At 40.1% G+C, this 25,334-nt stretch overlaps 1 protein-coding gene across 2 annotated transcripts; it reads right to left on the bottom strand.

Moving 5' to 3' along the window:
• Positions 1-12,833: 12,833 nt before the first annotated feature.
• LOC137277584 (protein FAM167A-like) lies at positions 12,834-25,063 on the bottom strand. 2 transcript variants are annotated; one of them, XM_067809383.1, is made up of 4 exons: positions 24,615-25,063; positions 16,137-16,335; positions 15,231-15,535; positions 12,834-13,538 (listed from the first exon to the last, which is right to left on the bottom strand). In XM_067809383.1, the coding sequence occupies exons 2-4, from the start codon at positions 16,180-16,182 to the stop codon at positions 13,281-13,283; spliced, it is 609 nt and encodes a 202-aa protein (XP_067665484.1). In that variant the 5' UTR covers positions 16,183-16,335; positions 24,615-25,063; the 3' UTR covers positions 12,834-13,280. The 2 variants fall into 2 exon arrangements, with proteins under 2 accessions (XP_067665484.1, XP_067665485.1); XM_067809384.1 differs by lacking the exon at positions 24,615-25,063 and adding an exon at positions 17,370-17,488.
• Between the last annotated feature and the right edge of the window lie 271 nt (positions 25,064-25,334).

Below are 25,334 nucleotides of genomic sequence, written 5' to 3'. Positions count from 1 at the left end.
CGGGCATAGGCGTGTCACTTTTATTTGTGCACGTAACAGGTTTTTTTGCCGTTTTAAAAAATAATTTTGACTTGGCTGCGTCCCAATCATCAATTTGTAAACAACACGCCACAATTTAATTCTGGACTCACAAAAGTCCAGAAACTCTCAGCACTGTGGCCACTCTCTCACAAGGGATTTCGCAAAATTAAACTGGCAGCTGTTATGTATATGTGCTAAGGATGAAAAAATGAAAAAATTTTTTTTCGAAAACTCAAAATTTAAACTCGCTCGCCCATGGGCACGCCCATGGGCGAACAGTGGCCAATGGGTACGCCCATGGGCAGGCCCATGGGCGAAAGTGTTTCATTTCATCCAGAATAAATGTTTTGGAGGTTGTAAATGAATGTGAAAATGTTAATAAGGATCATGACACAAATTTCAGCTTGTTGTGACTTGACTGAGAACTGACAGCGATTTTGAATAATCTCGCCCATGGGTTGGCCCATGGACGAGAATAATTAATTTCATTGAAACTACATGGTTTTTTTTCAGGCTTTGCAGTTTTTCAATAAATGAACGTGTATTTATTAGTGTCGTGACACGAAATTAAGCTTATTTTGATTTAATTCGGCTAATTAAGAGTGATTTTTCAAAACGCCTCGCCCATGGGCGAAAACCATTTGGCCCATGGGCGAGAATATTTACTTTTACTCAAAATACACCTTTTCCCATGTTTTGGAGGTTGTGAATGGATGAAAGTATGTTCATAAGTATCATGTCACAAAATTCAACTAATTTTGAATTAATTCCGTTAATTTAGAGCTATTTAACAAAATCTCACCCTTGGGCGAAAAACATTTTGGCCCATGGGTGAGAATATTTCCTTTTACCCCAAACACATCTTTTCAAATATTTGGAGGACGTAAATAAATGAAAGTACATTTATGAGTATCATGACAGAAATTTCAACTCATTTTGACTTAATTCCTCTAAATGAGAGCAATTTTGAAAACTCTCGCCCATGTTAGAAAAACATTTTGGCCCATGGGCGAGAATATTTGCCTTCACTCAAAATACATCTTTTCCTGTGGTTTGGAGGGTGTAAATGAATGAGGATATATATATGAGTATCATGGCACAAAAGCCAACTCATTATGACTTAATTCGGCTAATTGAGACCGATTTTCAAAAACATCCCGCCCATGGGCGAAAAACATGGGGCCCATGAGAGAAAATATTTCCTTTTCACTCCAAATACATCTTTTCTAATGTTTTGGAGGATGTAAATGTATGAAAGTGCCATTATGAGTATCATGACACAAAATTCAACTGATTTTGACTTAATTTTGCGAGTTCAGGAAGATTTTAAAAAATATGCCAGAATAATCACTTTTACTCAAAATACATCTTTTCCTGTGTTTTGGATTTTGTAAATGAATGAGGATATATTTATATCTATCATAGCACAAAATCCAACTCATTTTGACTTAATTCTGCTAATTTGTAACAAGTACAAGAATCTGGACTTCCACTTAAATTTTCATAGTTTTTTTTTTATTGTCTTGGAGGTTGTAAATATATGAATGAAAGTGTGTTTATAATTATCACGCCAAAAAAATGAAATCATTCCGGTCTAAATTCGACTAATCTCTCTCGTGGACGAAAATATTTTCGTTTGCTTGTTTTCTTTATTTTGCAAACATATGGCTTAAAAATAGATGAAATTCTAATGAAAATTCAGTTTAATTTTGTGAGTTTAGTTTTATGTCGCACTCAGTAATATCCCAGCAATATGGCGGCGGTTTGTAGATAATCGAGTTTGGATCAGACAATCCAGTGATCAACAGCATGAGCATCGACCTGCACAATTGGGAACTGATGACATGTGTCAACCAAGTCAGCGAGTCTGACCACCCGATCCCGTTAGTCGCCTCTTACGACACGCATAGTCGCCTTTTGTGGCAAGCATGGGTTGTTGAAGCCCTTTACTTCCAGCAACATATACAGTACACTTAGAATACTAAGCCTTGAGATTCTTTTGAATTTAGGTATTCTATAAATATAACAAAATTCAACCTATATCTATGAAGTTGAAGTTATTTGTGAAAGCCCTAATCAAGAGTGACCAAACTCCAGTGACTATGCTGGGACACATTAATAAACGGTGCTGTGAGATCTTTAAACTGTATTGAAATATGTCTTGCCAATTCCACTGACATTCACCAAATGTACCTACCGAGTAGTTTTAAGTGTACCTGCCCAGTTTAGCATGTTTCGTTTTAATAGTGTGGTCTCCATTTTTAGTAATTCCCATTTGCCCGTCCCGGCTTTTCTTCGTCCGAGGTTTTATGGGGTATTCTCCTATTTGTCAGACCAGAAATTATCTACAACAGGGGTAGGTCACTCACTTGTTTTCTTTACCATTTGTACTAATTAGTATGCGCCTCCTCGTGCTCCAATGCACACAGTGACCTGATTCGTCTCCATCGCAACTTAGGCTGCGTTTAACAGTACTTCAGCCAGTTTACTGTATCAGTCGAAATCTTACAATGAATGAATGAATGAATGAATGAATGAATGAATGAATGAATGAAGAGCAAGAAGTATATGTGAATGAATGAAATAAATGATAAAAGAAAGAAGTGCATATGTGAATGAATGAGAAAGATATACTAAAAGAAAGAAGTACATATGTGAATGAATGAAAGAATAAATGATACACCACGGCCAGCCCTTCCAAAACATGCTAAAGAACGCAAAACTATCGTTAGATCACATGTGTTAACATCAGCTTGTTATTGTCTCCCTGGTCAGACGTAACAATTGTCAGACAGGTTAAAACAACAAACTATCTGGTTGACTGCACAGCTGCCTGTTGACGTAGTATACCCACATCACCTACTTTTCCTGCGTAACCTTCATCTACATCACCACCCTTAATATATTGAGCAGAGAGCACAGAAGGCCCTATAGCTGTAACCACTGAACCGTGGCGTCTCTCTGCTCCCAAGTTCCCAAGTGGGGGTGTCCTTCTCTACCTCTTCCATTAATCTTAAAACATCTAACAAGCTCAACGCATGCATCTTTTCATTAAAGTGTGATGTTATATATAATCATAAGAGTACTTTTATGTATTATTCAGTTGATAAATTATTATTTTATGATATATATATATGTATGACACGCTGGACAGGTCTAGGGCATTTTGTGTTAATTTACCATTCCCATTTTCATAATGCTTAAAAAAGACACTCATTAATCTATCACAGAGTTTTGTCATTCCTTCACTCCAACATGGTTGCTAAATCCCCTATGATCATAGTATATCGACTCTGCCATACCCAATTCACCTAATCCTGAGAAATCAACCAGTCATGACATACCCACATCGCCTAATTAATTTTCCGTACCTATCGAGTAAAAATACATAAAATGGGAGGACGCCTTGTTAACTAATGGGAGTGAGGGAGTACCCTCACTCTCACAAACCCACGTATTGAGGAGAAGCGGCCGTGTTTGTCGGGGATTTTTCTGGCTTTGCTAAATAAATCGTACATAAACATGTAAAATATTTTGCTTTGTTTCTGTAACTACCCACATTATGACATTGAGACCATTTTGATTTATCGAGTAAAACACGATTGAATAGTTTTGAGTTTGAATCTTGCCACTTTAGCGCTCTATCTTTTTAAATGGGGCGTGCATACTAATATTTAGGTGTTTTTTAGTATTCCATCTATTTGTTTAAATTAACTGATTTACCTGTTTTTGCTTTGTTTGGGTTTTTTATTGCAAGTGGCCCACCGAGTGAGTCTGCTTTGATACCTGTACATTTATTCTGACGTTTGAGCGGGACGTAAACAAGAACATACATGGAGCCCCTGCATCAATACGTATTAAAGTGTTTGAAACATTATTCTAGACCATTATTTGTACACAACTGATGAAATGTACCTGAAAGATCAAGGTTCATAAGAACGTACAGGCCACATTTCTCCTACCCCATTTAAGAATGTCCATTTCTGATTGGTTCACGTGGCCTTGCGAGGGAGAATAGATCATTAAGTTTTACCCCGCCAAGTGGGAAAAGCCTGCATCCAGTCAGTGAACTGTAAAGCGGTAGTTCGAATCGACTATAGTTAGTACCATGTTAATATAATACATGGTTTCAGTTTGTTTTGATGCTCTATTTACATAAAGTGATATTTAAACATTCGTTATGGTAAATACGGTGTAGCAATGTGATGAAGAGTATGCGGGTTTTCTTCATCCCATTTTATCCACCGATGAGAATGGTGGTATGCTCTTTTGGTTCACACCCGCACCCGGATTGTCGATTGTTTTATCAAATACACAACAGGACTGTCGAAAAGCAGTGGAGTGTGACAGTGCTCAACACTGTTCTAATGACACCCGCAGCGTCGACTACCTTGGAGAACTTGTGCCCGAGAATGCCCGAGAATAGCAGAAGACTCGTCTCTACGCTAATTAACGAGCTAAAACACATACACAAAGACTTCGGTGAAAGAATGAGCTGTGGAACCAATTCCTGAATGATAGTCGTCGCACGAACAGTAGTCGAGAAAGTTGGCGTCATCGTGAATCGAGGGTCTGTGAGCAATGTAAACTGCATATTGTGACACAGTGGCCACAATAAAGAATAAAGAAGAACTTGACAGAAGCTCAGAAGGCTTCAGCGTCTCAACGAGCAGCTCCAAAGACAAGAGATTTCCGTAATGAGCTGTGCTCATCAGACTGTCTGCCTCGCTCATAGTGACCACATTACTGTACTTTATAACGTATCTGGTATTCCTTCATGTCCGGAGCGTCGAATGCCACAGTGTTGACATCTGATTACCTCCTTAAGAAATACCCGAAACATCGAATTTACAAATATTTCAGTTCAATTTTAGACAGCCCAGGCAAGTCGTTTGTTTAAGGAGTAAGAGGATTAGGAGGCATGGTCGACTAGATTTCTTTGTTTAACAAATCCCACACGGCCTACACCAATGGAGGGAATGATTTCTGTTCAGTTATGACATTGCTGTTCTCCATATGTCTCTATTTTCTCCACACATCTCCATGTTGTTGGGACCCGTGAAGGTCCCGGGGTAGAATAGGCCTTCAGCAACCCATGCTTGCCATAAAAGGCGACTATGCTTGTCGTAAGAGGCGACTAACGGGATCGAGTGGTCAGGCTCGCTGACTTGGTTGACACATGTCATCGGTTCCCAATAGCGCAGATCGATGCTCATGATGTTGATCACTGGATTGTCTGGTCCAGACTCGATTATTTACAGACCGCCGCCATATAGCTGGAATATTGCTGAGTGCGGCGTAAAACTAAACTCACTCACTCACTCACTCCATGTTGTTGTATTTTTGTGTGTTTTGTAATTCTGATTGGGACTGGTGAACAAGCTTTACAGTACCTCACCCATACAGCATATAATACAAAATATAAATGAAGCATGTGTCGTCATCCATATGAACCATCATATAATAACATATGCATACATATCATTACATTAAATACATCTATCATATAAGTAAACATGAAAAATAGAATTATGGTTTGATGTGTCTGTCTAGCTCTTTGTAGAAATACTGAACATTTGTGAGAAGGTTTTTGACAAGTTAATTAGTTTCCTGTTAAAAAATTAAAAAATCAAGCTTTCACAGTGAAGAAGTTCTTTTCCGTTCACCGAAGTCATCATAGACCACAGTGAGAAAAGGTAGATCTTCAAGCAGCAAGGAAGACCATGATAGCGTATGGAGTACGTGTGTCTTGGCCATCTCCTCCGTTACCCCCTCCCCGAATCCACACCCCACCAGGGCGTGTAGGACTTGTCTCGGTGGATAAAAAGGGACTCCTATAACCCCATATACCCTTAATCACAATGCCGTTTTGTGTATCCGGTTTTGTGTATTCTGTAATATTGTATAGTACTGGTGAAGTGTTAATCAAAGCAATATTTTGCTTGCTAAACGAACCACATTCTTTGAGAATCAAAATATGTTTTAAGCACATTTCCAAAATTGAAATGCAGCATGCACACAATAACTAAAATATCGTGCCGGACAAGGTTTTCCAGAGCACTTGCACATAAATGTCAATGTCTTTCAAAGACTAATATGTGCAGGTCTTGCAAAAGGACAAAGCAGGTATGCTTGACAAAGTTCTTGCAAAGGAGGTTTATATACAACACCAAAACCAAACTGTCAGCTCGACGCCTTATAAAACAATCAATTCGAGATTTCCTTTGAATGTGAGATATTTGGCTGCGCGTCTTGCGCAATCAGTCTTTTTCATCCATATACACTCACGAACACCTGTTCATTTCAAAGCTGGTGTCCCTTAATGACCTAATGTGATCCATGGATGAATTTTGTATATGACAAGTAAAATACACTTGAAAGCGGCAGCTGTTATACTCCAATAAACAAGACCAGCGGACGAGACATGACTTTTTCGGAGCAAATTGTCGTAGGCGCTTTGCGGAAATTACGTAAGTGAACGCGGAAGAAACAGAAAGCGTCATCGTTCCGCTCAGTTTCCATTGTCTTTGCGAGTTATGCTGAGATACTCAACAAACTGAGATAAAAGTCAAAATGATGAAAAAGTGGAAATCAGTGTGTGGATTAGAACTTGAAAATCACTCATGAAGTCTCTGACAAAGTAATCTCTGTTCAGGGCATGATCATTTGGAAAAAAATACGAAAGTTCTATGGATATACAACTTCTTATAAGGTAAGCAGCATTTCGTTATCAAGAAAGGGATATCTTACAGGTAGTCCTGTAAGTTAAACCTTTGTTTTGGGTCGGGGTCAAAATCGTTTTGTGTAGTGACAACGCTGTTGTTTTATGGGATTAGACACGGATTTTCTTTAAAAAAAAGTAAAATGTGTGTCCTCAGGAAACGAAATAAGACACGTGTACCAGAATGTAAGTGAATCGATGTTAGCGAGTTCAATCAGTGACTTCAGTTAATAAAATGGGCTTTCAGTTCACTCCTTCCATTAGTAATGAGTTATTTAGTTTCTTGGTAAAATTGCTTGCAAGGTGAATGTTGAAAATGACTGTTTTCAGGATCATTTTAACAACTTCAGTTATGGCAATCAGTTATTGCTTCAGTAAAGCTGCTATGCTTCACGTTTCGTTCTACTTATTTTACGGGAAGATACCTTTGTGTAAACAGCTATATGTTCATTTTGAGAACTGGTAAAAAGGGAGAATATATAGAATTTTGAAAGACTGCAGATCAACAGTTCCAGTTGTCTCAACAACATAATTTCTAAAATACTTAGAAACCACAATCACGAAAGCCAAAGTAAATCTGTTCGAGTGTAGCAAAAATAGTGAAAATGTATTTTAAAAATTGAAAAGTAAACGCAAAGTCAATCTTAATTACATTACGTATTCCTCATAGCCCGATATAATGATTACACATTAATAGTATGGATACGTTAATCTATAGTTTAAACTAATCTCCTCAAGTAATCGGGACTGGATTGGCAAGCATAAACATACATATCAATGCCGCTCCATACCAATAATATAATTACATAACATACCTGATAACAACACTTCATGTTCCGCTCGTCAAACGTCAGAATAAATTTACAGTTATCAAAGCAGACTAACAGGCCCACTATCAGTAAAAAAACAAAACAAAACAAAAACAAATAAATTAATAAATCCAAATGAATAGATGGAATACTAAAAACCACCAAAATATGCACGCCCCCTTTAAAAAGGTAGAGTGCAAAAGTGGCAAACCGTTAAAATATGCCAAGATTGAAACTCAAAACTATACAATCGTATTTTACTCGATAAATCAGAATGGTCTCAATGTCATAATGTGGGTAGTTACAGAATCGAAGCAAACTATTGTACATATATGTATCATGAAATAATCATTTATCAACTGAATAACACATAAAAATACTCTTATGATATGTATAACATCACGTTTGAGTAAACAAATGCATGCGTTGAGCTTGTTAGATGTTTTAAAGATTAATGGAATAGGTAGAAAAGGACACCCCCACTTGGGAACTTGGGAGCAGAGAGACGCCACGGTTCAGTGGTTACAGCTATAGGGCCTTCTGTGCTCTCTGCTCAATATATTAAGGGTGGTGATGTAGATGAAGGTTACGCAGGAAAAGTAGGTGATGTGGGTATACTACGTCAACAGGCAGCTGTGCAGTCAACCAGATAGTTTGTTGTTTTAACCTGTCTGACAATTGTTACGTCTGACCAGGGAGACAATAACAAGCTGATGTTAACACATGTGATCTAACGATAGTTTTGCGTTCTTTAGCATGTTTTGGAAGGGCTGGCCGTGGTGTATCATTTATTCTTTCATTCATTCACATATGTACTTCTTTCTTTTATTTTTATTTCATTCATTCACATATACTTCTTGCTCTTCATTCATTCATTCATTCATTCATTCATTCATTCATTCATTCATTGTAAGATTTCGACTGATACAGTAAACTGGCTGAAGTACTGTTAAACGCAGCCTAAGTTGCGATGGAGACGAATCAGGTCACTGTGTGCATTGGAGCATGAGGAGGCGCATACTAATTAGTACAAATGGTAAAGAAAACAAGCGAGTGACCTACCCCTGTTGTAGATAATTTCTGGTCTGACAAATAGGAGAATACCCCATAAAACCTCGGACGAAGAAAAGCCGGGACGGGCAAATGGGAATTACTAAAAATGGAGACCACACTATTAAAACGAAACATGCTAAACTGGGTAGGTACACTTAAAACTACTAGGTAGGTACATTTGGCGAATGTCAGTGGAATTGGCAAGACATATTTCAATACAGTTTAAAGATCTCACAGCACCGTTTATTAATGTGTCCCAGCATAGTCACTGGAGTTTGGTCACTCTTGATTAGGGCTTTCACAAATAACGTCATAGATATAGGTTGAATTTTGTTATATTTATAGAATACCTAAATTCAAAAGAATTTCAAGGCTTAGTATTCTAAGTGTATTGTATATGTTGCTGGAAGTAAAGCTCTGTGTTCGGGACCCGTGAAGATCTGGAGTAGAAGAGGGCTTCAGCAACCCATGCTTGCCACAAAAGGCGACTATGCTTGTCGTAAGAGGTGACTAACGGGATCGGGTGGTCAGGCTCGCTGACTTTTGCCGACACATGTCATCAGTTCCCAATTGTGCAGGTCGATGCTCATGCAGTTGATCACTGGATTGTCTGATCCAAACTCGATTATCTACAAACCGCCGCCATATTGCTGGGATATTGCTGAGTGCGACATAAAACTAAACTCACGAAATTAAACTGAATTTTCATTAGAATTTCATCTATTTTTAAACCTTATGTTTGCAAAATATAGAAAACGAGCAAGCGAAAATATTTTCGTCCACGAGAGAGATTAGTCGAATTTAGACCGGAATGATTTCATTTTTTTTGGTGTGATACTTATAAACACACTTTCATTCATAAATTTACAACCCCCAAGACAAAAAAAAACTATGAAAATTTAAGTGGAAATCCAGATTCTTGTACTTGTTACAAATTAGCAGCATTAAGTCCAAATGAGTTGAATTTTGTGCCATGATACTTACAAATATATCCTCATTCATTTACAAAATCCAAAACACAGGAAAAGATGTATTTTGAGTAAAAGTGATTATTCTGGCATATTTTTTAAAATCTTCCTGAACTCGCAAAATTAAGTCAAAATCAGTTGAATTTTGTGTCATGATACTCACAATGACACTTTCATACATTTACATCCTCCAAAACATTAGAAAAGATGTATTTGGAGTGAAAAGGAAATATTCTCGCTCATGGGCCCCATGTTTTTCGCCCATGGGCGAGATGTTTTTGAAAGTCGGTCTCAATTAGCCGAATTAAGTCATAATGAGTTGGCTTTTGTGCCATGATACTCATATATATATATATCCTCATTCATTTACACCTCCAAACCACAGGAAAAGATGTATTTTGAGTGAAGGCAAATATTCTCGCCCATGGGCCAAAATGTCTTTCTAACATGGGCGAGAGTTTTCAAAATTGCTCTCATTTAGAGGAATTAAGTCAAAATGAGTTGAAATTTCTGTCATGATACTCATAAATGTACTTTCATTCATTTACATCCTCCAAATATTGGAAAAGATGTGTTTGGGGTAAAAGGAAATATTCTCGCCCATGGGCCAAAATGTTTTTCGCCCATGGGTGAGATTTTGTTAAATAGCTCTAAATTAACGGAATTAATTCAAAATTAGTTGAATTTTGTGACATGATACTTATGAACATACTTTCATCCATTCACAACCTCCAAAACATGGGAAAAGGTGTATTTTGAGTAAAAGTAAATATTCTCACCCATGGGCCAAATGGTTTTCGCCCATGGGCGAGGCGTTTTGAAAAATCACTCTTAATTAGATGAATTAAGTCAAAATAAGCTTAATTTCGTGTCACGACACTAATAAATACACGTTCATTCATTGAAAAGCTGCAAAGCCTGGAAAAACCATGAAGTTTCAATAAAATTAATTATTCTCGTCCATGGGCCAGTATGTTTTTCACCCATGGGCGAGATTATTCAAAATCGCTGTCAGTTAGCAGAGTCAAGTCACAACAAGCTGAAATTTGTGTCATGATACTTATTAACATTTTTTCGATCATTTACAACCTCCAAAACATTTATTCTGGATGAAATGAAACACTTTCGCCCATGGGCGTGCCCATGGGCGAGCGAGTTTAAATTTCGAGTTTTCGAAAAAAATATTTTTCATTTTTTCATCCTTAGCACATATACATAACAACTGCCTGTTTAATTTTGCGAAATCCCTTGTGAGAGAGTGGCCACAGTGCTGAGAGTTTCTGGACTTTTGTGAGTCCAGAATTAAATTGTGACGTGTTAAACTCTAAGAATGAGCGTCTGTAAGAACGAGTGGGACTGAATCTACAACTCATTAACACGTGCTAAACACGTTTAGTACAGACGCTTACTGTTGACTGATAACACCATATACATATAATGTGTTTCCACATCTACTTTCGTATTCATAATCTAACTATGACTATTCAAGGTCTTACTATGACAGTTTTTGATCTGGATTTGACAATTCAGGGTCTACCCTTCATCGGACAAATCTATTGTCTTAGGGCCAGTAACTTGGACTAGGTGTTTTGACTCACTGACTTGACGGATTGCGTGTCTCCATAAACCGATCCTGGCTGTGGCTTATAATACACATACTACACACACATATACACATAAGTATTTGATATCCGTAGAAAGAAATTACTGGAAACAGGAAGTAAGGCGTCTTATCATCCAACCTTGTTGAAATTTCCTTCTAATTGTCACCGAGAAAGAAACCTGGACATGACACAGATGAGGCAGTGTTGAGATGTCTGTTTATCGCAGCTCAGTGGAAGCGGACTGAATATCTGACTATTGACACCGATATGTACTTAAAGCTGCCGTTAAACGTATTGAACAATACCTTTCCTCTTTCTTTCCAGTCCGAACAGCAACGAAGAATGCTTGAAGAAACAGATTTGGTGCCAACAATGATGGTTCTCATCCGGACGCTTGTCGATGGTAGTGCCTGTTACAATAAAGTAGATCTGACCCATTCGATTTTCCACATTGTTGCATTTAGTGCAGTCCATTTCTGGTGATCCCTGCCGTGATATTGCTGGAACATTGCGAAAAGCGGCGTAAAACCCAACTCACTCACTCCGTCACTACTGTAAACAGTATCTCCAGCTAGGCCATGCTAGTCAATCTGAGCAAATGTACATTCTAATAGTGTTCCTTACTGCAACGTGTATCTCCAGCAAGGCGACGCTAGTGAACTTTAGTGAAGACTGTCTCCTCAGCTGTTTGACGCAAGTAACCCAAACTGCATAGTGTATCGTAATCCAGGACATACTAGGGTTCACTACGACAAACATCTCCATGTTGTCCATGGTTGTATTCCTTATTGTAAAGTGTACCTGCAGTAGTTCATGTTGGTGTATATTTCGATAAAGAATATATCTCCCTGTATATCTACGGGTTGATCACTGGTGCCAAGTATAGTAACATATAGTGTCTCTCACAGAAAGCGTCCATGGCTGTGTACCTTACTGAAAGTACATTATAACTTGTTCACGGCTGTGTTCGGCTGGTAACGTACGTCTAAAACGTATATACAAAAGTATATTTTGTAATTGCTGTCCAAACTTTCATAACAGTGATATCTGAAGCCTCTGAGGAATTATCCTAGTTGTCAATTTACTTTCCATTTCCACAGTATGTTATTCATTTGTGAATATGATAAAAGCTACTAATACCTTTAGAACACGTGGTGGTATTCTGACTAACAGAAGACTTTTCTTCCAGGAAATATATAATCCAGGTGAGCCTATAGCACTGTAGCAATTTTCCTGATGTTTACAGTGAATATCCACAGATGAGACGCATGCAGTTTTGTGTGGGATGCATTAAACCGTATGTACCAAAATAGAATAAATTACCTGATTAAAACACCCAAGAAAACAAATATATGCTGGATATCCATTCATTCGTTTCAATAGCTTATATTTTGCAGATTGCCGTGCACTTTGTCTGAAAACAAGCGACAATGATCATTTTCTCTTTTGTGAAAGGAATATTTTCTCGGTTGGCCTGGTGTCCCTTTGAAAGGCTAACGTTTAACTGGGAGTCACATACCTATCTGCTTTACATAAACCACTATAACAACTGATGGTTGTAAGATCAAGGTGAACACCGCTTACTAGTCACAGGGTTGTCCTAAATTTAGAGCAGTATTCATACCAACTTCTAAAATGTCAATTAAAGAAGACTGTGTTCTTGACTTGCTTTTAATAAACAGACCATCAACAGTCTTACACTTGCACGAAATGCACACAACCAATTGCAGTGTGTTGCTTGTACTAAATCAACACAATCCATGGCATTCGGTCACTTGCACTGAATGCACATAATCCAATGCAGTCGGTCACTTGCTGGTCACACGTATATATAACTATACGGGCACACCTGTCTGCAAGACATGCTATCGATGACAGTATCCTCTTGTGTAAGTGAAGATACCGACTTAGATACGATATTGTTTACATATATTCCCTGGTCATCTTGCCATCACGGTAATGTCAGTTAAAGTATCACAGTATCTAACAATACAATGGCCCTGCCACTGTTTGCATACACGGGATTCACCAACATGGCAAACGGATGAGGTACAAACTTGGCCATAAAACAGTCCTCTGCAGTGATTTCCATAGTCTTGCACAATCAGCAGGTGGAGAAACGGCGGATGCTGATGTTCATTTTGGTTACACCCAACTGTTTTAGGGGGCCTGGTGAGGTGGGTCCCTCATATGGTATGTCTAAAACTCGCGACAGTTCGTGAAACTCCTCCATCCCAATCTGTGCATCTTCTAGCATATCCTCGTGCTCCTCACAGCTTCTGGACAGACGCAGATCGGCTATGTCGCGACGGATCCCGAGCAGCTGTCTGGCGAGGGACTGGTCCTGGCGTCGTAATTCCAGCTATACAGAAAGAAAGATTGTATGTATATTCACGACATTGTGAGTTACCTGCCGCTTTGAATAATATTAATGGCGCAGTTTGATGAAACTTCGGAATACTGGTGTGATGGCCGGGGACTGTTCAAGGTTCTGACATTTGTCACCACTGGCCCCTTCCGAAACTTATTAGGCTTGTCTCGGAGTAACAGGGATTGGTCATAAATGCGACTGGGTTTCCAACCAAGGGGCACAACTCTGTGGAGTCGGTGGGCCTTTGAGAAATTCATGCAATAGGTAGTCTAATGTTGCTCAAACTGTGTATACGGGGTGTTAGTTCGGACTATCGTTAAAGTCAACGTAGTACCACGTGGCAAACTGTTCCAGTGAAAGCATATATGGCGTACTTTTTACTTCTGTACCCTTATAGGTTTGTTGCCTTGTGGGCAAAATATCTTCCATGGTTGCCGAAAGTGTGTGCAAACCAGAAAGGTTGAAGCTATTTTTTCCCAGAGACGATGGCTGAGTACTGCCAGTATAAAAACCAAAACGTTATCGCTGTGGTAGAAACCGTTTATCCATCCTTTGAAAACTATTCATCTGTATAACAAACATAAGATGCGTATGTAGGCAAAGTAAATTTATGCCCTAGTCACACATAGACTAGTACATGTGAAAATAGAATGTATGTGTATGTGGAAACCAAGAACGTATTTCTTAACCTGTTTGATAGTATCAAGTTATCAAAATAGGTACCTAACAAATATTGCACGAAATCACCGAAGCGTCAAAATTGAACGGAATGATACTAGATAAGCTTGCGTTAGATGCCTATCTTGCAGGCCCATAACCTGTGTAGGTTACCTTCAGCAATACACCCTTGGAATCACAAGTCCCCATCGTGTCCTCAAGTGGGGGTTCCCCTTACCCAGCTCCATTTCACCCAATTTGTGTTCATAGCTAAGAGGGAATGTGCGTAAACACTATGCGAGCATTTGTTTACGATGTCACAGCCCGTAGTGGTCAGGCTGTTATGTTTGTGTTTACCGAATAATCTTTCAGGTTCAAAACGGAAGTCTGTGCACAATCGAGTATGGTCCAGAAAATCCAGTGATTGACGCCCCGAGCATACGTCTATTCAGTTAGATAAAGTAACGTGTATAAGAGAACGAAGTCAGCAAGTCTGACGACCGCTAGTTGCGTCTCGACCATTGCTGGATATGTGTTTCTGACGTCTCACTTTACCTAGAAAATCATTTGGAACAACCTGAGGCATTGCAGATGAAACTGAAGTTGCCTGTATCGATCAAAACTATTATTAACTGATTCGAGAAAGGTTTAAACGCAGGTGGAAGGCACCGATGCAGTAACACAGGTACCAACAACCTCATATTAGAAACACCCATGAAGGTCCCGTGGTAGAATAGGCCTTCAGCAACCCATGCTTGCCATAAAAGGCGACTATGCTTGTCGTAAGGCGACTAACGGGATCGGGTGGTCAGGCTCCCTGACTTGGTTGACACATGTCATCGGTTCCTAATTGCGCAGATCGATGCTCATGTTGTTGATCACTGGATTGTCTGGTCCAGACTCGATTATTTACAGACCGCCGCCATATAGCTGGAATATTGCTGAGTGCGGCGTAAAACTAAACTCATTCATATCAGAAACCTTTCATGACTAGTATATGAGCAAGCAATAATACAGCGTTTATACCAGTTCTGTCCGGATCCAGTCCAGAGCCTGGTTGATCTTCCTCTTCCTCTCTGTCGTCAACTTCGCATCTTCTCCGCCATCTGCCTCTTCGTGTAATTCCGGAAGCCGGGGTGGGCCCCCGTACTGAGCCTTCCAGGCAGTTATACTCGCCCGCTGCGTCCTCAAGTTCAGTCTGTTGGCAGTCTCCACTACCTGAACCAGATCCGAAGGTTCGGGGGTTTCCGAGATGACGTCATACCGGAAGTGGTTCCGTCTTAGTGTGACGTCATCCGAGTCCTCAGCGATGACACCCAGTTGACTGTAACCTAATAAACAGATCTTTAGGTTAATCTTTAGGTCACGAAATGTGATTTTTTTTTCAGTGTACAGGGTTCATCAGTGTTTCACACACATCTCACCCACGTGTCTACTGATATCAAATATATCAACACCTTTATCAACGAGTGTTGGTATAACTGATATCAGTAGGCACGAGTGTGAGATTCTGTTTATCATCCAAACTCTTCATTAGTTTTCAATGAAAAATGTACATCTCTACGCACAAGACTGCCATTAGATTTGCAGTGCAACGATGTCACAGAATTGTGACGTCATCAAGTTCATGACGTCATGGCATTGTCGGGGCACTGTGCAAAATCTACTCCTAGGAGATATCGTCTGATCTCACACAAGCATATCTCCTGTGGAACACAGTTTCGGATGATAAACGGTATTATTCTACACTTAGATTTATCTACGATATTGGTCCATCAACATGTGAAAATATACGGTGATCACTGGTATCCAAATTCAAAGGATAAATTAGAAATTACTCTCTCTTTCTCTCTCTCGCTCTCTTTCTGTCTCTCTCTCTCACTAGACGCACGCTCGCACGCACGCACGCACGCCACTCGAGCAGCTACTCACAAGGCGGTACTACTGTGCTCTTCTTACGGCTCCCCATTACCGCCATGTTTCTTCACACGCCCACCCACCCGGGAGCCATTCTGACATCAACGCTCCGCGTTACTTCTTGGTTCTGTGATTGGCACAGAGATCTACATTGAGCCGAGGTCCGGGCGTGATGTCCGTGCCTTGTCCAGCAGACTACTGTTGGGGGCGGTCACTATTGCAGAAGAACACATAGGTGTTATCATGTTTACAATGCCTGTCTAACTTAATGTGTCTGTGTACCAGTCTGTCCACGTGTGTATCTGCATCTGCCTTTACACGTGTCCTTCAAATTTGCATATACACTTATCCTGAAAAAGAATACAACTAAGTCCCAATCTAAATACATAGGTTTTAAATGGGATTCTAAGTAACATATGAAATTAATATAAATTCTTTGAATTAAGTCCTGGCACAACGGTTAATGACGTAAAGGGAAATTTTAATACAAGCTAATTCACAAATTTCGACACACAACAGGCCGATGTTATTTACATCTGTGAACATTCAACGAAAATGAACCTGTCAAATTAATACACACTTTTGCCACTTACAACAACGTACAGGAACTGTTGCAACGATTTATAAAAGGGCAGACATCTACAAAAGCAATAGTTATCGATTCGCAATTGTAAGTCGGATATATTTGCTACAACTGACTACATCGTACCTACATCGCCACTTTAATGTACACATACACGGACATACTCACCTGTCAATCAACGGCCTCCCTTCTGTTTACATGTACCTGTCCATCTAATGAATATTTTACCTATCTACCTAAGTCGGTGCCTCAGGACCTGCATATACACCTACAGTGTGTCATTTGTTTACAACAAGGAATCGTGTTATATCTGCAAGTCTGTCACTGCTGGTGCTCGAGACATGATTAATACCACGGGAGTCAATATGAAAGGTTATCGCAAACGTAATAAACAAAAATTACAGATGTCGTTCTATAAACATGCATCTGACAGATTCTTTCAGCGAGGCGTCAAATATATATATGTCCCTTAAGTTTTAGAATGAAGTGTATGGATGACGTGTGATATAAATCAGACATAACATGATTCAGCGTTCGTGGGTGATACAGGTGCAAAAGTAGCCGTGACGGGGGTGTAATACTGTGTACCCCGTCTCCTTTGCCACACCGTGAACACTCTACCACCCACACAACAGCTGAGGATAATATCTAACACCGTTCTATACCTGTGTCTTCTCTGTGCTTGCGGTGTAACCTGTAGCCCGCTACAATAGTCTCACCAGCTGGATAGATCTAGATGTCAGGCAGACGATGGACGGTCGTTCTCACTGGTGTGACGAACATTGGACTGATAACGGCATATCATACCTGGTACATACCATTACAATTAGTATGCCTAGACCTGAATCACGTTATACCCATCCCATACACCAACAAACTCGGGTGTTCTCCCGTACCTCCCTGTTATACCTGTAATATTTCTCACTCACACTACCGCAACAGGTCCATGTGAGTATATACACAGAACATAGTGCATTTGGATGTTTTGTATTGACCGAGAAGATGGCAGCAGAAAAACAACGAGTTCAAAGAACCATGGACTTTGACCACGTGATCGGTACTGCATCCCTGTATTACCATTCTAGGTTTACGTGGGTATATAGTAATGTGTCATATATGTATTTTGTGGATCGCGTATAACACCACCTTTATGCCGTTGGTCTAATGTCAGTTGCATGACATCATATTTCTAGACCATATTTCGTGAATTCCACATCCCCGGATCATACCATCACAGCAGATTCTAGCTAAATATAGCGATACAACGAAATTTTCCTGGATCTTATGACTGTGCGACAGTTTATGGTTTACAGCTTAACCCCTTGGGTGTCACGGGGACATATATAGCTGCAGAACGTCATAGTCTCGAATCACTCCAAGACGACAGTTTAAACATCAGTACAGAAGCTGCATGATGTCATATTTCTGTAGTATACAACACGTTCTACCTTAGCGCAGATGCGGCACAACATATCATAACAAAATTAGCCGCACAACCCAATCCTCCTGGATCACATCCTGACATGCTATACTTTCCAGCAGTACCTGCATGACGTCACATTCTGCCTCCGATTTTGAACGTTGCTGACAGCGTCAAGCAGCAAACATAACCCATAAAGACCCACTATTTGGTACACTAGCTGCCTTTACAAGAATGAAGGTCATTGCCTCCATGACTTTTAAGTATACTCTGCTTAAACGCAGCAATGTAAAAAGTATGCTCATTTGGTAGAACACTGTCTACATTGAAACAAGAGTAGTTATCTGTTTGAAGTCAACAAGAGCCTGAGATAAGTGTCCATCATTATACGCGATAAGTGTCCATCATACGTGATAAGTGTCCATCATTATACGCGATAAGTGTCATTATACACAACTGCAGAAACACTTGCAACTATATTCTTAGGGTCATTACCATTTCTAAGCGTTCCAGTTTCAAGGAATTCCTTGCTTCTGAAGGGATGTTTTTTCAGATGTACTAAAATGCAAGATTGTTTCTATATATATTATATATTTGTACAAAAACGCATATATATATTTTGATGCCCATGAGATGACTGGATATTGCAAAAAGGTAAGTTCACGTTTAACAGCGACAGGAAACGGGTATTCATGTTGACTTAGTAAAACTAGGATCGCACTGACTCACTGACTCACTGACTCACTGTGTTGTACTACGGTCGACCTTGTTTGACACGATATAAGGATATATAACAAAGAGAAAAAGTATCATTTTGTCTCCCTGTCTCCTTCGTCCTTCATCAACTTGTAAATGTAATTTAACAAACCATCTTTTGCATCTTTACACAAACATAATGAGATTGTTCACATGTCACCAGATTGCTCTATTACGACCTCATTTCTTACTGAATTACTGTCACAAAAAGCTTTAGATAAAACTTGAATTGGACATACCGATTACAAAGTAAATCTGTTGTACACACGCGCGTTTAGACATTTCGGGTGCTGTGTGTGTAGCTATAAACTTACTGCATGAGTTTAGATAAGAAAAAAAACGCAATCTTAAATATGCTTGTAGATAAACATGTGTGGAATGTGTTTAATAAAAAACAGATTGTTTATTGTGCTTTCATGTTGAAAGCTGTTTGAAATATACTTATACCATAAATAAAAACACTAATTTCACTCTACTGAAAAGGTATATTGTATATGCAATACTGATCGTGACCACAAAACAAACAAACAAAAGCCCAAACACCAAGATGTTCTTTAGTATGGAATCCCAGAAGGGACATTATTCAGTTGTAACTCATTTTGAAAAATCGTTAGTTAAGTCACACCCTATTCTTGTTCTTGCTTGGGCTAACGACGTGACGAGGCAATGTCCCTTCTCGGATTCCATACTGCACAATGATGGTTGATTTGAGCTACAGGTCTACTGATAACGTCAGTTTAGTGTTCCTTGTTGAGGTGGGTCACAGCAGGTCTCAGACCGGACTCAAAATACAAACACATGCACAATCTCCACAATCTCCCACTAACGATTTTGATCGAATGTTGACACAAACATGTCTACAACAGTTGATATGGCTGATTATGTTAGCCTTGAAGCCAGAGGGTGACATTACGGTGGGACACGTACCAGATCTAAACAGGAATATGTTTGTGCAACAATTGTGCATAACACGAAACTTTGTCGTGTTCAACAATATGGAGGAGAATTCAAAGTGTCTTGGACAAATGCTACATCGCATCCTATCTATCACATGCGTAAAGTGTGTTGCTTTCAACGTTCAAAACATGCACACACAACACACACACGCACACGCACACACACACACACACATATATATATGTGTGTGTGTATGTGTGTGTGTGAGAGAGAGAGAGAGAGAGAGTGAATGCTTGATAATAGGATATTGATCACTGATCAATGACACGAATGGGTTGTAATATTAGATTATACAACATGCACGACAAAGGGCATGAATAAACTCCATATTGACACATACGTGTCTGGCGTATACCTGCCGGGAATCATACTGAGAGAATATATCCTGGGCATGAAAGACTGAAATATATATGGATACGGCACCGAGGTAGTGTGACCTAGGTGGGCATCTCTGCGATAAAGCAATAAAGCATTACTTGAGAGATAGTGCATATAACTACATTTCGCTCGTCAGTTTTTATAGTTCAGACTTCCAAATATCGTAGTTCTTCAAGAAATGCAATGTCTCTACTCCTCCTTCAAGAAATCAATGTACTTATGAGTGTAAGTAAATATGCTGCATACTGATGGCATTATAAATGTGACTCTCGATTGTGAAATGCACTTTCCTCGTAGGTCGTGTTGATGGTATGCAGTTGTTGTGTGCATACAGGCAGGGTCAATGACTTAGTCTACAAAAAGTTTCAGTACGGGGACATTCTTGTAAAAACCCTTAAAGGAAACATGTCAAACATGATGCCTGTAGAGGTAATAACAGCAAGGACATCTATTGGGACATGCTTGCAAACACACGCAAAGATTAGACCAAAACTGTACCTTTAGCTTGAAGCAAAACACACCATGCAATTGTTTACTTATAGATACTTATACTCAGGAATAGAATGTTTGATATTTCTGAACAAATGACACAGAAAGGTATGTTACCGTGGGGTCAAGGCATAGTACTTTGCCATTTAGGCACCAGTGTTAACAAAATGTACGTTTATTGCTGACCTCGTGTTTGGCACAGTAAATAGGGTAACTTCCAACACTGTCGGGAGTTCGAATCTTTGGGACGTTATGGGACGCAGATCAGAGGAAAAGACAGAACGAGTGAGTTTATAGTTACGCTATTCAGCAATATTACAACCGCATGTCGCAGGTCTGTAAACAATCGCGTCTGGACCAGGCAATCCAGTGATCAACAGTACGAACATCTATCTGCGCAACTGGGAACCGATGATATGTGTCAACCAAGTCAGCGAGCCTGACCACCCGGTTTCGTTAGTCCCCTCTTACGACAAGCATAGTAGCCTTTTTATAGCAAGCATGGATTGCTGAAGGCCTGGGCCCTTATTCTCGAAATCTTCGTAGCCCTATGAATTCGTAACTTTGATCGTAGCCAATGTGTTAAGAATGGGCTTAAGACGTTCATAAGGCTACGACTGTTTCGAGAATAGCTAGTCTGGACCTTTACGGGTCCACAGACGAATGGAACTACTGACAAGTGCAAGTGTCTGTGTGAAATTAAGGTATATTTCTGGTAGGGTAGGTCTATTAAAAACAGGTGTACTTTAATGAGACAAACGAGTTGTACCATATTGTATAATCAACTGTGTTGATATACAACAGAGATTGCAGGAAGTACACTAATACCTCCCGACGTACTGCAGGTAACCACTATATATACACACAACCGCTGCAACCGCAGGGAACGCATCTTTCACAAGCCACAGATGGCCCCTTCTCCTAAACCAGCAGCTTCATGAATGTGGTTGGTTTGTTAGAATAGGTTAACAAGGCACCGAAGTGTTTGGACCTACAGTCTAAGTCCAGCGTGAGAATTTACACACTGCCAACAGGCCCTTGATAAACTAAATTTACTTTGCAATATGGAGGACGAACTTTATCACATAACAGACAGGGGGGTTATCCAGAAGTTTGGTATGCAGATGTAAGCTATATATACACCATAACAAGCCACTTGGATATCAGACACAACAGCAATGTCATAAGTGGGGTTGAATTTACATGCATACTCGACAGATGATCGAGACGGTCTTTAATGGAGGGATACTCAGACATTACATCGACATTTACAAGTAAACCTGCATTACGTGGAAAACACCTCTATCGGGAAAACACACTTGCATTACTGAGACAAACTCGTATCTGTATCTTACTGACAGATACTTGTGTGATGCATACATCTGTATTCCTTAGAGAGCACTTGTATCGGGGAGCCACAACTATATTACTGAGACTTACCTATATTTCAATAATTGATAGCTGTATATGTGACACTATCACATTACTCAGACATATCTGTATCTGACTGGAGGATAATCAGTGATACGCCTGTGTTACGGAGAGAAAGCTGTATCAGAGAGACTCTCTCACACATTACTGAGACATACCTGTATCTGACTGGAGGATAATCAGTGATACGCATGTGTTACGGAGAGAAAGCTGTATCAGAGAGACTCTCTCACACATTACTGAGACATACCTGTATCTGACTGGAGGATAATCAGTGATACGCCTGTGTTACGGAGAGAAAGCTGTATCAGAGAGACTCTCTCACACATTACTGAGACATACCTGTATCTGACTGGAGGATAATCAGTGATACGCCTGTGTTACGGAGAGAAAGCTGTATCAGAGAGACTCTCTCGCACGTTACTGAGACATACCTGTATCTGACTGAACGATAATCAGTGATACGCCTGTGTTACGGAGAGAAAGCTGTATCAGAGAGACTCTCTCACACATTACTGAGACATACCTGTATCTGACTGGAGGATAATCAGTGATACGCCTGTGTTACGGAGAGAAAGCTGTATCAGAGAGACTCTCTCACACATTACTGAGACATACCTGTATCTGACTGGAGGATAATCAGTGATACGCCTGTGTTACGGAGAGAAAGCTGTATCAGAGAGACTCTCTCACACATTACTGAGACATACCTGTATCTGACTGGAGGATAATCAGTGATACGCCTGTGTTACGGAGAGAAAGCTGTATCAGAGAGACTCTCTCACACATTACTGAGACATACCTGTATCTGACTGGAGGATAATCAGTGATACGCCTGTGTTACGGAGAGAAAGCTGTATCAGAGAGACTCTCTCGCACGTTACTGAGACATACCTGTATCTGACTGGAGGATAATCAGTGATACGCCTGTGTTACGGAGAGAAAGCTGTATCAGAGAGACTCTCTCACACATTACTGAGACATACCTGTATCTGACTGGAGGATAATCAGTGATACGCCTGTGTTACGGAGAGAAAGCTGTATCAGAGAGACTCTCTCACACATTACTGAGACATACCTGTATCTGACTGGAGGATAATCAGTGATACGCCTGTGTTACGGAGAGAAAGCTGTATCAGAGAGACTCTCTCACACATTACTGAGACATACCTGTATCTGACTGGAGGATAATAAGTGATACGCCTGTGTTACGGAGAGAAAACTGTATCAGAGAGACTCTCTCACACATTACTGAGACATACCTGTATCTGACTGGAGGATAATCAGTGATACGCCTGTGTTACGGAGAGAAAGCTGTATCAGAGAGACTCTCTCACACGTTACTGAGACATACCTGTATCTGACTGGAGGATACCTGTACACGAGTGATACACATGGATTACGGAGGGAAAGCTGTATCAGAGACACACTCTGAGACATTACTGACACATGTCTGTATCTAACCGATGGAGACCTGTATGTAAGTGATACACATGTATTACGGAGAAATATTATTCTGTATCAGGGAGACACTCTCACACGTTACTAAGTTATACCTGCATCTGACTGTTATGTACCTGTATATGAGCGATACACCTGTATCACGGAGAGAAACTGAATCGGAGAGATGCCATCACGTTACTGAGTCACATATCCTACTGGAGGATGCCCGTATCGACATGGATCATTACTCTTACTGAGAGATACCTGTGTATGAGGGATACACTTGTATGTCAAATAAAAGCCTAGATTATATATCATAAAGCGTTGTGTTTGTCTTGACACATCAGTAGGCATCGCGCCATGTCAGAGGAAGGATAAACATTCGTAGATAGCCATAATCAAGTCTATCAACCAACGGAAGACACCTGCATAACTGGGGTATGGTTTTGTTGGAGGTGACTTCACTGTGAGATACGTGTATCGGAGACACACATGTATCATTCAGAGATTCATGTTTCAGGAGACAACACCTCCATTACTGAGATTTACATGTTTATGGAGGAAATATCTTTGCTACTGCAGGATTCGGGCCCATTTTGAGATAAGCACTGCAGAGACACACATATCAGGAAGTCACACATACGCCTTGTTGAGGAAACACTAGGATCCGTTAATCGTAATATTAATCAGATTGGGAGAGGTAATTTTGTTGGATATAGAGAGAACATGGCCGTTGCATTTAGCGAGAAAGTAATGAGTATATATATAAAGCGATATAGACCCATATACCAGAGGGATACGTCGGTGTGTGTGGCAGAAATACATGATGAAATTCATTCGCACAGGTGAAACCTACACCTGTATAATGATCCACCTCGGCGTCAGTGACAACCGCGTTTTTGTTGTATTTGCTTCTTTTCCAACCACATGGACATTCTTGTACACAGAGGTAATGTCACTCCTACATACGACAGGAAAAGTGTATAATCATAATCATCACCCGGGCGTTAAAACATACTTAATTTATGTTACCTACCTGTCGGCAGTTAATATATCCGAGTTCTAATATCTCCCTGGTCAGCTGTCTGTTGACATGATATGTAAGAGCAGAGAATTGAAATAAACAGCTACCATCAATGTCGCTCTGAAATGAACACCACTTATTCCTACAGCTAAACGCAGATCAACAGAAACACCATGCATGGAGGTGGGGTAGTGACATAATGAAGCGGGAGTTCTCAGCCCCCTGGAGCACCTCGCTTGATATCCACAAGCTGTCAGTCATACCAGCCGCACAGCCACAGTAGGGCCGTGTACACACACTATCCTGCTACAAAGGTGAAGAGAGCTGATATGAATTATGGCGTCAAAAATATCGACATGGTTTACCACGTGTATGTGACATGTTTTAATCTGCCATAATTCATTGGAAAAGAGGTTGGATAAGCCGACGTGACTTCTTCAGAGTGTGTATTTCAAGCATGTGCAGGGGCATAGAGAATTTGCTCAGGAGAAACACCTACACATTTTTGTTTGTGTGTTTGGTTGATTAATTGGTTGGTTGGTTGGTCGTTTGCTTATCTGCTTGGTTGTTTAGCTGGCTGTTAGATAGGTTGTTTCGTTGCATGTTTAGCTGGTTGTTTGCACGTTTGGTTGGCTGGTTGGCTTTTTGCTTGCTTGCTTGTTTGGTTGGCTAGCTGCTTGGTTGCTTTAGTGTGTGTATTGAACGAGGATATGGGAATGTGCTCACGAGAAA

This window comes from Haliotis asinina, chromosome 3, assembly GCF_037392515.1.
Source record: "Haliotis asinina isolate JCU_RB_2024 chromosome 3, JCU_Hal_asi_v2, whole genome shotgun sequence".
NCBI lineage: Eukaryota > Metazoa > Mollusca > Gastropoda > Lepetellida > Haliotidae > Haliotis > Haliotis asinina.
The sequence above is the reverse complement of the archived record's forward strand: the minus strand, read 5'-3'. Positions and strand labels throughout refer to the sequence as shown.